Source organism: Lepisma saccharinum, chromosome 1 (genome assembly GCF_977018435.1).
Source record: "Lepisma saccharinum chromosome 1, izLepSacc3.1, whole genome shotgun sequence".
Lineage (NCBI taxonomy): Eukaryota > Metazoa > Arthropoda > Insecta > Zygentoma > Lepismatidae > Lepisma > Lepisma saccharinum.
This window is the reverse complement of record NC_139229.1, coordinates 38,480,084-38,494,569: the sequence shown is the minus strand read 5'-3', so window position 1 is coordinate 38,494,569 and position 14,486 is coordinate 38,480,084. Positions and strand designations below refer to the sequence as shown.

Genomic DNA, 14,486 nt, shown 5'->3' with positions numbered 1-14,486 from the left:
TTTAGTGTTTTATCTGTGATATAGTTTGTCATGTTATTATTACATTTAAAAAAAGTAAAGTGCTCCCCTATGCTTTGCACCATGCCATAAAGCCATACAGGGAGCGTAGCGTTAAGGACCCACACTTATTAATGCCAAGATTATATGTATAAAAGTTTATGTATGTAACTTCCAATTAGATGGTATGATGTAATGTTAAATTGTTACCATATTAAGTTTCATCAGATAATTGTTTTTACAGGCATGTGGCCTTTTCGTAGTGACTCCCCAACTAATGACCAGGGCCAAGCGAAAAATGGTGGTGATGCACCCTCTCCCAAGAGTGTTTGAAATAAGCCCAGCCTTTGACACAGATCCCCGTGCAGCATACTTCAGGCAAGCGGAGGGTGGCATGTATGTCAGGATGGCTCTCCTGGCAATGGTGCTTGGAAAGTGCTGAAGATACTGATGAATCCATGTGATTATTACTATTGTAAGATTATAGTAAATTTGTGTTCAGCAGCAAATTATTTGACCAACCGTGAGGTTTGAAGTAGCATTTGCTTACATCTATCAGTTTATTTCACAATTTTTTTTAAGACTTTAAGAAGAAAAATGACATATATGTAAGGATGCACTTTGTATGCAGTACATATTCATTTAGTAATATCAGATACCAATTCCATATGACAAATAATTGAGTTTATAATTACATACATTTTGTACAAGAAAGTTAATGACAAGTATTGCAAAGATCCTGTATTTGTACATGGAATATTATTGTATTTTTAATGTAGCATGAATGCATAGACATTGTTTTCAATACTACTAGATATGTAACTTTAAAACTTTTTGATTTGTATTGACAATGTTTTTATACAAAATACACAACAAAGAAAACTGTAATGTTGTTATATTTTTGTATTTTAAGTTTCTATGTTTAAGGAGTTTGCATTGAATTAGAATAAATTCTACATATGAACAATATTTCAATAAAAGCTCAGAAGATATATACCATTTAAATTTGAAATTTTGCTTTCTGTTCATGGGAAAGTTTCCCAGGAGAAAGATTTATAAATCATATGAAAAAATATTGCTTGACTTCTACACCCCTAAAGTATTTTAAACTTTGAATTAAGATGATTGTGGCACAGAACTAGTATGAAATATTTAGTATAGTTTATTTTCTTACTTGGCAGTAATACATTTCACAAAATAACATTAGTTCATTTAATGAAATTGAAATAAATTGCATCACATCACTTGTGACTAGACATGTTCTATGTTCACAATTGTTACATAAATGTAGCCATTTTCTGAATTTCTATCTTGCACTTTAACCATAATATTTTTATACAGGATGTCCACATGAAACCTTCCTGATTATAAACGTGTGGAAATTATTTGACAGCCATTCGAACAGGAGCCACTAGACATAGACAATTAAGGCTTGGCATGACAAGTTCCTAGCCACTGGGAGTGTTAACAGACAGGTCGACATTGGTTAAAGATCTAGTATCAGCTAGACATTTTAAGGGTTATGGAAGGAGCCCACATAGAAGTGCACTTAAAAAAAACTGAGTTGCTTTACACGATACCGCAAGGCTCTATGTCGAAGAGTTTCCTTGTAATTTGAAATCAGGGAGGTTTCATGTGGACATCCTGTACTTAATATCAATAAATGGCCTTTCTTGGAGTACATCAATAAACAAAATTGATTGCTTATGTCACAATTACACATGTCTAGTATTGCTGAAGAAAGTATGTAGATATTTACAGTAATTACAGTTTTATTTCTAATTACAAATGTATCTTACAATACTGCACAAAAGAGATTTTCATCCTTGAGTATAATATTCCCCTGAGTGTAAAATAACTTTACTGACAGTCAATGCATTAAAATGCTTATTTCAGTCTTACAGCCAGAACACATGTAAATACAGAGAAAATTATGTACTGAATTTTTTGCAAACCTTTGTTTTTTGCTGCCATTCTATTAATTTATGCCACCAAAATTAATAAAAACGGCAGAGGTAGCTTTGCAGAAAGTCAGTTCACATGTAGAGAAATAATAATGGGGGGGTTTGACGTACAGCAGCCCAAGAATGGCACAAACTTCATAGTTTGTGTGATATTACTAAATTTCAAAACCAGTTCAACCAATTTTAAGATGTGTTTATTAGCTAACACAATTAGTGCAATATGTTTATTAAAACCATTTGGCTCCATTGAACCCTCCCCATATATATATAAGTTTATCTGTATTTATTTACTAGTGTCGGAATGAAGGACACTTGAAATATATAAATCATTCCAGTTTACATGAAAACTATCACACATGAAGTGGGTTTTATGTAGAATTTTATTTTTACTTTATAGGTAGGCATTTTTGGTAACATGCAAGGGAAGATATTTGTCCAGTACTATTATACTATGAAACAGGAATATTTTTATTCTATTTTGAAGTAGATAATATTTAGGCACTTGACACCAAGTATTTAACATGATTTGGCCTTAAAGTGATGAATCCTCTTTTTATAAATAAATACTTTTTAGGTTAACATATCCATAATTTGGATTATTCACTACAAATAATTGCTTATTCTTATCAACATACAAATTCATTCTGAATATATTGTAAGTCAGTTATTTCGCAAGGCAAATTCCTGATAGTCATTAACGTAAGTTAAGAACTGAATATTTACAATTTTAGATCACATTGATGTTCTGTCTGTTACAGCATTATATAGGTGGAGGCGTATACCACTCAGCACAAGTTGTATGACACTTAGTTCTATTTTTACCACATTTCAAATTTCTAAATTGTCCCCCTTTTGTCAATGTATCAGAAAACCACACTTTAGTCCCTCCCTCCAAATCTGGTTATAAGTAACTTTTCACTTTGTGACTGCACACACATGCCTAGATGAGCTGCATCAACTTTGACATATGTATGAAATAAGCTCATTGGTCTACGTAGCTGTTGAGCGTGATTACTACATGTTGTGATTTGTCTGTACATTGTTTCTAAAAGTAACTTGCAATACAATCCATTCACAAACATTCCACAGGTTTTCACTCGCTCTCACTCAAGCCACATGATGGCACTTCAAAAATAATTACTGTCAAATTTCAGACATTCCACACTTTCATTACCTGTGCTAAGACACTGCCGGTCGTTCGATGTCAGTCTGTTGTTGATCGTGCGTCACCACAATCAGAGGGGGATTGGCAAATGCATCATTGTACATTTTATTCACAAAAGATATGTTGTCACCATTTTCGTTTCCGTTCTGAATAAATTGAGGAAGTTTCATGAAATTCTGATGGAGGGTCTTCCTTTTTGGTTTCATGGCATTTTGAGATTCTGCAAGTTTCCTGAAATAAGAAAAATTAAATCAAGATTTAAAAAAAAACTAATCATGTAAACTGAACATAAAATTATGAAAAACTTCTGGTTAAACTCCAAGGAAGCTAATTCCTCAACCTTAAGGTCATGAATAAAGATTTCAGAGGTAAAATAGTCAGGGAATTTTGTATTGATTGACAAATATTTCTTTGATGAACTGTAGATGCAATTAACTGGCCATGCATTTAATTTTAGAGAGGTCGTAATGAAGCACTGCACTCCTTTCCCCATCCTTTTAACTTCACGAGAGACTATTATTAACCTACAACTGAGGAAAGTTAGTACTCAATGTTATGGAATAAAGTAATATTAAATAGCTAGATATTATAATGTACACTTCTCCAAATGTTACCTGACTGCCCTGAAATATTTCAAAGTTCATAAATCGTTAACATGGCAACATAGCTCTTGAGCAGAGAGTAGCCAAGTACAGGCCCCTTTACTGGACGAGAAACACTGTGGTAAAAGATTTACATGCTTGGTCATAACATGAAGTCTGAAACTGTGCTCACCTAACATATTAATAGAGAACAAAATGGAAAACTTAAGTATGACAAATAATTTAGAGAATACTTGCGATTACGTAAGTGACACTGAAGGACAATCTAATGTATATTATTAAGTTTGTCACTTTAAGTATCAACCCCAAACACACCCTGTGTTCGGGGACTAGACAGACGAACAGTTAGATGCACATACTCTGCTTTTTTCTGGGAAGAAAGGTTCCAGTATTCTTCAATTTAGTTTTATATTGCTTTGTGATATTGTGTTCATCATAAGAACTATTCAATATATTTCTTTCATTCAATTAAAACATTATTTTTATTCTCACCTATGAAAAGGTGTCTGTATGGTGTACAGTTGCATAACACCACAAAAATGGATTACATAACCCTGAGGATAGAGACAGAATCAGTCTCCGAAACATAGTTACAAATAGGTAGGAAAAGTCAAACAATTAACAGGAATCGTCGGCCACGAAGAGGAATCCTAAAATAATCACATACATACTCTATGTGATCAGAAGTATCCAGACACCCACCTGAAAATGAAGTAAAAGTTTGGGCCGCATCTCCATCAGAAACACTGGCAGTCAATATGGTGTTGGCCCACCACTTAGCCTTGATGACAGCCTTCACTCTCCCAGGCATACTTTCAATCAGGTGGCACGAAGTTAGCGTTCCAAATCATCCCAGATATGTTCTATGGGATTCAAATCAGGACTCTGTGCAGACCAGTCCATTAGTGGGACGTTGTTGTCATCAAACCACTCCCCCACAAGCCCTGCAGTCTGGATGGGTGCTTGGTTGTATTGAAAGACACAATGGTCATCCCCGAATTGGTCTTCGATGGTAGGCAGTGTGAAAGGAGTTAAAACGTCAACTTGTGCAGTGACATTACCACGTAAAGTAACAAGGGGTAAAGCCCCTTCCAGGAGAAACATGACCACACTGTAACCCCACCACCCCCGAATTTCACTGTCTGCACTATACAGGCTGGTACATGTCATTTGCCACACCCACACCCTACCATTAGATCGCCACATTGTGTACCATGAGGCATCACTCCACACAACGGTTTTCCACTGTTCTATGGTCCAGTTTCGACTCTCCTTGCACCATGGAAACCAAGTTGCCTCACCTTGCGCTGAACAGTCATTGTGCTTGAAGTGGATCCTGATGCATTTCAGAATTCCTATGTGGTGGTTTCAATGGATGATTGACGATTACGTTGTACAACCCTCTTCAACACTTGATGGTCTCTGGAGGTCGGCCTGCATGCTTTTGGGTTGTATCCGTCCCTTCACGTTTCCACGTCACTATAACATCGGAAACAGTAGACCTAGGGATGTTTAGGAGGGTGAACATCTCGCTCACAGATTTCTTACACAAGTGGGTCATTCCATGTCAAATCATCCAGAATTTTGTGAAAATGTCACCCACCATCTCCGATTTTGATGAAATTCGGTATACTTATAGAACTTTTCATGCTGATTACAAAAATGACAACTTTTTTGAGATTGGTCAAGGGGTTCAGAAATTACGTGATTTTAAAAATCTCCCTGTACGCTACTTGCGGCTCCACTTTGAATGACACGCATTAGGCTATAAATTATAGTATCTTCTCTCAGGTTTGCCGTAGAAACTTCAAGTTTAATTTCTTTTGCTCAAGATAGTGTAAGCTTTCATTTAAATAAGGTTTCTGATCAGTGTATCAATAATCATGTATTTTATGTATAGTTTCATGTATTTTTTTAGAAAAATAAATGACTAACTTCAAAAGCGAATTTCGTGCAATGCCCCCCCTTCAATTTCACCCAAATTTTATATACAGGTAGCTGAGAGTGGGTACTAATGCTTGATGGAAAAATTGGGATGGGCGGTTCAGAGACAGGGTGATAAAAAAATCATTTGCATTAAAAGTTAATCTTATTAAAAATACTTATGTATTTAGCACAAAGTCTGAAGTACAATATGTTTTAAGGTATAACATTCAAAATTTCTGTTCACTATGTGTGAAGGTAAGCATAGGCGTAACCTGCTGGGGGCAAAGGGAATCATTTTCCCTATCCAAAATTTATAGATGAATTAAAACCTACAAATAATAATTGCAGTGGAACCCCGATTTCAAGTTCCTCGATTTTACATTTCCCTGCATTTTACATTCAATATTGGTGGTCCCAACATAGCAAATTTTCCTCGGTTTTACATTTTCTCGCATTCTAAGGTTTTTTCAGCTGGTCCCCTGAACAACGTAAAATCGAAGTTCCACTCTATCTAAGTTAGTTTCAACTGTCTTCAATTTTTAAAAAAATATTATAATCATAATCATTAGCATTCCCAAGCTTAGCAAATTTTCTTCGAGAACATTCTTCTTTTTGTGCATTTTATCTCAATATGGAATTTTTTTTATACTCTTCACGGAGATACGTAATATGAAGTAAGAATTAATAATACACATTTGTGCTGATTGAAGTTTTTCCAAATGGAGCTTTTCTTGCCACATACCACAGAAAATCTCCTTGTGATGGATGGGGTGGTTGGAACACTTAGAAGACTTGTATAAACATCAACAGTATCAAGTAACAAGTTCAGCAATGAAGTACCAATTCCATTGAAATAGTATTCGAGGCATAAATGTCTTATTAATCACGTAAGGTGAAATGATAACAACCCGCAGTACAATGTGTCAGCGATTGCAAAGTACTATACAACAGCACCAGGAAGATTAAGTATGCACTGTTTTGAACTTAGGCTACAGGTTACTTACAGTGTTCGGTAAGTTACTCATTTAAAAAGTAACTCTGTTACAGTTACTGGTACTTTGAAAGTAACTGAGTTACTTTACAGTTACTGTGAAAGAAACTTACAGTTAATGATCATTGATTTGTGTAAAAATTACAAATTGTGTTTCTAGTACATAATCCGTATGTCATCATAAACCTACATTACTACTGCAAATAAATGATGAAACACAGAATCAACTTTGATTGAACGATTTTAATTAAGAAATCATTTGAATGCTGACCACGGTATTTTGAATATGGTGTCATTTATTCCACTTGCACCTATTTCTTTCTCCTCCATTCCAAGTTCAACAAAATCTAAAGATCCACTCCTTCGACGATGACTGTTTCCTAGCTCGACAGTCCACCTAAAACACTGAAGTTTTCACATACAAGTAGATATGAATTGAAGTAAAGCGTGGATGAAGTTAGCATGCAACAAAGCATAGCTTCCTTGACAGGCCAGCAATTCCAAGAAAATCCTTTTATGTAGCATCCAGAGAAGGTACAGATATATATTTTTTTACAGTTGGGAACAGAAAATGTGAACGGCACAATTTATAGTGCATGAAATTTTGGCAATGCATAGAATACAATCGAGTTTTAGGTACTATCTTCATGGGCGTAACTTGGGAACTTGGGAACTATCTTTGGTTGAGAGAATCAAAGTTTTCAGTCCCATAGAAATAGTGTCAAAGATTATTTGCTAAATACATTTGAAAAATCACAATAATTACTCTTTTCTTGTTTGTTCCTCAAGTGCCAGGAGGTTCACAAAATATATTTAACTTGTGGGTTTTAATTAATCTATACATTTTGGATAGGGAAAATGATTCCCTTTGCCCCCACCAGGTTACGCCTATGCTTACCTTCACACATAGTGAACAGAAATTTTGAATGTTATACCTCAAAACATATTGTACTTCAGACTTTGTGCTAAATACATAAGTATTTATAATAAGATTAACTTTTAATGCAAATGATTTTTTATCACCCTGTCTCTTAACCGCCCATCCCAATTTTTCCATCAAGCATTAGTACCCACTCTCAGCTACCTGTATATAAAATTTGGGTGAAATTGAAGGGGGGGCATTGCACGAAATTCGCTTTTGAAGTTAGTCATTTATTTTTCTAAAAAAATACATGAAACTATACATAAAATACATGATTATTGATACACTGATCAGAAACCTTATTTAAATGAAAGCTTACACTATCTTGAGCAAAAGAAATTAAACTTGAAGTTTCTACGGCAAACCTGAGAGAAGATACTATAATTTATAGCCTAATGCGTGTCATTCAAAGTGGAGCCGCAAGTAGCGTACAGGGAGATTTTTAAAATCGCGTAATTTCTGAACTCCTTGACCAATCAAAAAAAAGTTGTCATTTTTGTAATCAGCATGAAAAGTTCTATAAGTATACCGAATTTCATCAAAATCGGAGGTGGTGGGTGACATGGCCTGGATGATTTGACGTGGAATGACCCAAGTGGCACTCAACCACCTGACCACGTTGAAAGTCCGTGAGTTCCTCGGACCATCCCATACTGCTGTCTCGCGCTGTCTGCAGACTACTGAGATCGCTGACTATGTGTTCTATTCGGTAGATGACAGTATTTTATCACCCTCTATGATAAATGTATGTTTCACGATGTGTCCAGATACTTTTGATCAGAGAGAGTATGTTTTTTAAAAATGCAATATATCCATATAGCATTTTTTTCATAATGTTTGTGCTAAATAGTAACAATCACCTGGCAAACATTTTTATAATGCCTGTAATGAGTGATGAAGTACACAAAAATATTCTGAGCAAAATCAGGCAGTCATTCCATGTTTATTTTTTCAAGTCCACTTCATGCCTATGACTTGACAGCAGTAAGTGATGTATTGGAAAATTTGCCAACAATATGAATAATAAAAGAATGACTAAATAGTTGGGTCTCGCTGATGGCATATTGACAACACTGTCACTTTGTAATCAAGAGGTCCCAGGTTTGATCCCTGATTTGATCAGATTTGACTAGATCTCGCTTTAAACTATAGATCCAGTCTGAGCATAAGTTGAACATCCATGTTTTGTGGAAGTGGCTCTCTCATGGTTTGCAAATATTGATAAATCTTATGTTTCTACCCAACCAGCAGTGGCAAAGTGTGGTCTTAAGAAGAGGGCAAGCAATGCAGTACTCCAAAAAGGGGGGGAGGGGTGTAAATAAATTATACTGCCTATTTGCCTTAGTTGTCCTAGGAAAGAAAGGCCATTTCAAATAATAAAAATATATTCCTCAACTTCTCTGAACGGCCATGCTTCTTATTTCAAAATTCTTGGTCACGTTATTGATATAATAAAATACTCGTATTACTTCCCATACACAATTTAAAATATCCATGAATTCGCAACAAGCCAAACAAAAGATAAGACTAACCTCAACTATGCATTCTTCATCACACAAAGGAAAGTTGTTCCAAAAAGCTCAGTAACTAACAGAAAAGTTATACCAAGCTCGTTGTAAAAATTACTGTTCACGGAAGAGTAAAAGAACCGACTTGAAGCTTAAAAGTAAATTAAGCTTCATTCATTCATTACAACAGGAAGAAAATGCACTGCTTCATTTTTTAATAATGTATAATAAAAATAGTATTTCAAGTTTACAACTTAACATTTTTGCTATTTGCAGGTCTCAGAAGAGAGTTTCATTGCTTTCTTTACATCCAAGTTTTCATCAGTTTATTGAAATTGTTTGTTTGGAAACTCGCGATAAATATTGTGTAAATTATTTGGTAGTTGTCAACACTGGCATTGTAATTTGAGATGAGTGAGGCCAACCAGCCAGCTGTTCTGCAAATTCCAATGTTTCCTATTGCCGGGGATGCTATGTTTTTCTTAAACCATGAACTTCCAACATTATGGAAAGTTTTACAAATCATGAAACTTAAACAATGCTTTAAAGTTTGTCTACATGGGATTTGGAACATTTATAATAATTTATTTCAATAATTCTGTGTTTATAATAAAGCAAATATTCATCTTTGAGATCATGTTAACACTTAATGCTTTTTGCTAGTAGTGTCTGCTTTCTGCTTGGCTCAGCTATTTTCGAGATGCCAAAAAGCAGAGCCTTTGGTGGTGGGTTGGTCTTTCACCCTTCGCTATATAAGAGTCATTCCATGCGAAATCAACACAACCCCCAACCTGACAATCTCCGATTTTCATGAAATTTGGGGAGTTGAAACTATGTATGGAACTTAGTAACTATGAATTTTTTTAGTTTCCTTTGTCTTGTAATTGTTAAATTATTCAAGGTCAAAGTTAGCAGAAATTGCCCTTTTTGAGCCCGCTTAGCTATACTAAATGTGCTGTAACTCCGTTCCTATTTCGCCTAGGAAGCTCAAATAAAACTTATTGTACAGGGAATTGAACAAGCTTTCCAGTGATATACAGTATGTAACATTGTTATTCGTACACATAGAATTTCCGAGGTACGGTAGAAAGTAAATAAGGCAATGAAGCACAAGCCAAACATTATAATAGAGTGCATCTTGTTTACTATATCTTCGTCACTGCCAACCAGTATCTTGCATGTTTATATTTGCAAATCTTCTGATTAATACTGAAAAGAAAATGTAGAATTAAATACTAATTAACTTTAGGTAAATATTTAACTTACTTGTTTCTGCAGTCTATTGCAAGTGCAAGTGCAAAGAGTAATAATATTGCTAAGAGAATTCCAATAATTATCCCTGCCAGTGCAAGGCTTGTTGCTGTTGTGTCTTCGATAGCAGGTGAAGCCGTTGACACATTCCAGTCATTCCCTGAAAGAAAACAAAACATTTTTAAAATTTTCAACAGCTAAAGTGTTGAATTTAAGAAAATTTGTAATTAGTTGTCAGAAACGTATTACTTTTTGCATGTTAAAAGAAATATATTTATTTATTGTATGAGCAAGATCTGAAACAACCTGAAAGATAGAGGGGAGAGGGTGAATTTTGAAGGTGGTGTAATCAAAATTTGGGTAATCATTTTCTCAAAAACTTAAAATTATGTCGCATACACACTATTACTCAACAACTATGAAATTGGAAAATGAAATCTGGAGTTTTGTTAGATTTAGGTTGAGTAATGCATGATAACATAGGATCATAGGATTGGTGTACCAGTGTGTGTTCAACTCGTATCAATCCCTAAGATTATATGTTTATTTTATTAAGCTCAAGATTGTAAATCCTTATTCCTGCTATTGTGGCAGGGCTTTTTAAAAAAATGTACCTAGTTTCATATTACTATACAATAATATGAAGGAAACTTCAGTAATTGCTTTATACTCTGCTTGCCTCATCAGTATGACACCCAATAGAGAAGAAACCTCTGATTGGTCCACTAAGTAAAATATGTGCAGGGAGGGATTTATAACATTTGGACTATCTATCCCTTGTTTTGGGCTCTGTCGTAACAGTTTTGTTATCGTGGTACTTCACTTCCACTAATTGTATGCTCTGTATTAACAACCCTTGTAAACTTTAAAATATAAACACAAAAGAAATCTGATTAATAATTATTCATTAAATTTTGATAAAACAACAAACTCAGATTTAATAAGAGAACACTCGCCTAAAACTGTTTCCTTCTGACTTTCATGGCAGCCAACTGATGAATGAGAGACTCAAAGTCAATTTCTTGCAGGATATCAGCTGTGAAGGTTACCAAACTAGAAAGTCTGCTACCCAATGCTGAATTTTTGAATGCAGTATTAATTATTATTTTTAAAACTTTTTTTTTTTTTAAGAATTATTCTTTTCCGAACCACTTTGGAACGTGTCTCAAAAGAGGATCAAACCCGAGACCCCTTAACATAATAGGTTTTTGTTTAATGTTTTCATCCAGTTTACAGTAGCAATGGGAGGAATTACAATAATGATATACAATAATAACCATCTATTCCAGCCCTAAAACCCAATTAATTTTTTTCAAACAATACTCTACAGGGGTTGTTTTCTATATCATGTGTATAATCAAATGAGAATAATAAACATGCCAGTGTAAGTTCCTGCACCGTTGCTAGCAGAGTTGAAAGATCTGCAGCGTATGGTAGAGTTGGCCATGTATTAGAATTTATTGCATAGTTATTCATGCTTCCATAGCCCTTATTTGGAAATACACCCATACACACAAAACGCAGGCTCCCGAATTATTTTATTTATATTATTTAATTAGGGTTTTCTTTTTATCCCTGATAGTCTAATCTCTAGAACAGTGGTTCTCAAAGTGTGGGATGCTGTGGCTGCCTTACAGGAGTGCCGTGAAATGTTCCAATATTTTCAGTGAAATGATATGATTGTTCCAAATGTGTTTATTTAGTACTTTTGTACACAAAATGTTACTGAATTTGAAATATGGTTTATTTTTTAACTTCAGGCTAGCAACCTAACATTACTAATTGAGCTTTGCAAGTGTTAGAAAGGCCTACATTCCGACTTGGGTGCCATGGAAATGTCTTGAAACACTAAGGATGCCGAGAAACGAAAAAGTTTGGGAATCCCTGCTCTATAACATGAAAGTTAGCTTGTTTACAAAGAACATTGCCAGTGTAGGTTAGAATTGATTCTCGGTGGGGTGAGGTACCGGACTGAAAATCTTCCCTCCCAACTGTAACTTCTGGACACACCTCTTGCAATGCTGGCATATGGAACTTTAAGAATACAATCTTGTATTCTTCTCTTTGGAGATGCGATGTATCAGCAACTCAAGGCACTTTGGCACTTGCATTGCATACAGAGAATGTTACTCAATGAAGGATGGCATATATGGACAGCTCAAGAAATGTAACCAAGGCCAGAGATGAAAAGGCAGCAATTGCTCTGCAATTTCTTTTATCATCTGATTATGCCAATATACCCCTTCCGTACGCTTCGTTGTCAAGTGAAGAAACTCTCGCAAGCTACTATTAAACGTGATATACTTTACTGAAACTTATCATTGACAACTCCTTTCATGAATACAAGGAATAGTAAAATGACATACTTTTTGTGATGTTACCTGATAACTTAAGTTCCAGAAAAAAATGTTCCACTAATGAAAACTCCTGTTTACATAAGTTTTGCATAATAATATTCTACACCTTATTGTTCTTTAACTAATATTAATAATTTTTACAATAATTATTGTGTAGCATTAAGGCCATAGTACGGGGCAAAAAATCCCCTAATCACCACTACTAGTAAGAATAAACGAGGAGCAGTCAATTTCTTTATACTTCTTTCACATTTAAATGCATATTTGTGGTACATGTTCCTTTTCTTGTCTCTTTGTGTCTATATGACTAGGGGCTGGCATATCACCATAGTCCCGTGACACTTTATGAAAAAAATCGGGAAATTCAGGTTTAAAAGATACCCTAGCAGAACAAACTGGATATTTTCTATGATAGGCCTGTGCAGACCCTCTGATTAGGGGGGAAGACTTGATGAAAGTACAGTCGGGAAAGATAAACCTCATTTTATCTCACTGTTTTAGTTTCATTGCATTGATGGGTATATGTGTGTGTGTGTCATATATATTATATACATAATGCAGCAACATAGAGGAACCATACAGGCCCGTAGCTAGAATTGATCTCCAGGGGGGGCTTTGTAAACCAAGTCCATTTTCCAAAGTTTAACATTATTAAATGAAGGCAAATTGTGTGTGTTGGAGGGGGCTCATTAAGTTACATAAATTTTAGAAATATACAAATACTACATTTTTCTATATCTTTTAAAATACCACTTGATGTGTTAATTGAATACTACTGAAATCGTCCCTTACTACACACTCCATACTACTTTGATAATACAGATACGTATTTATATCATGCAAGAAAAAATGGACAATATTCAATCATATTACCTACAGTACATTCCATCTCCGGCTGAAGCAATGAAACACCCCTTCATTCCCAAAAACTTGGGAGCTGTTAACAGTAGAAGCAGATGGGGAGGGAATTTTCAAGATGACGTCAAAGTCACTGTTTTCTGTCTAACGGGAGGTTGCAACAGAGGCAGCGAAGGTACAGTTAAAGAAATTCCCCAATGAAGGAACTATCTAAAATCTATAGAAGATAATCTTCTAAATACTTGCCGCTGCTGTTCATGCTCTGTGAATTTATCCTTCACATTGAGGTAAAGGAAAGCAAATAATATCTGCTGTCTACATTTTCACTCTTCACTGCAAATAAATTGTACAAAATGGTTTTACCTAATGTCAAGGGGACTGACGGAAATGCCAGGGGAGCTCACGGCAGTTCCAGGGAGGGCTCAGCCCCCCTCCCCAGCCCCTGCCTGGCTATGGGCCTGGAATCATAACGAATAAATAAATTATCTCTGAAATTACAGAAAACAACAAAATTGCGAGCGAAGCGACCAAGAAAATTTCATATCCAAATATTTGCAAACTGAAAACAAAATTGATTTAATATGGTACCAAGAATTTCATAGGTCGCCATGGTATTCTCTTTTGCATTTTTTATTTTTTTATTTAGATTGTTCAGCGCTTAGGGCCAACTCCCGCCTCCCCCTAGCTACTGCTCTGAACTTGAGAAGACTGTAAGACAAACGAGCAAATAGTGCGAGCAAAGCTATCAAGAAAATTTTATGTAATGCATTTTTATTTGTATAAAATTTTATATCGAGGATGGCACCTTTGTGCCCCCTGCAGCTGCTCTAGGCCGTTTGAAATAAATAATGCAAGAAAGACATGAAAACTAATTCCATCTTGAGTATAATTTTGTCCTGCTACTCTTAGATTATACTAGTCTTGCTTTCCTTTACCTCAATGTTT

General features: G+C 35.2%; 2 protein-coding genes across 2 annotated transcripts in view; one reads left to right on the top strand and one right to left on the bottom strand.

The window, feature by feature from the left end:
- r (carbamoyl-phosphate synthetase 2, aspartate transcarbamylase, and dihydroorotase rudimentary) overlaps window positions 1-1,001 on the top strand; it is a 228,192-nt gene extending 227,191 nt beyond the window's left edge. The window contains exon 35 of the mRNA XM_083130942.1: window positions 242-1,001. Within this exon, the coding sequence (XP_082987068.1) occupies window positions 242-439 (198 nt within the window). The 3' untranslated portion in view covers window positions 440-1,001. The remainder of the gene's footprint in view (window positions 1-241) is intronic.
- Window positions 890-14,486, bottom strand: part of LOC145994736 (uncharacterized) — a 99,109-nt gene continuing 85,512 nt past the window's right edge. The window contains exons 2-3 of the mRNA XM_083130955.1: window positions 10,342-10,486; window positions 890-3,357 (exon numbers count right to left, since the gene is read on the bottom strand). Of these exons, the coding sequence (XP_082987081.1) occupies window positions 3,141-3,357; window positions 10,342-10,486 (362 nt within the window). The 3' untranslated portion in view covers window positions 890-3,140. The remainder of the gene's footprint in view (window positions 3,358-10,341; window positions 10,487-14,486) is intronic.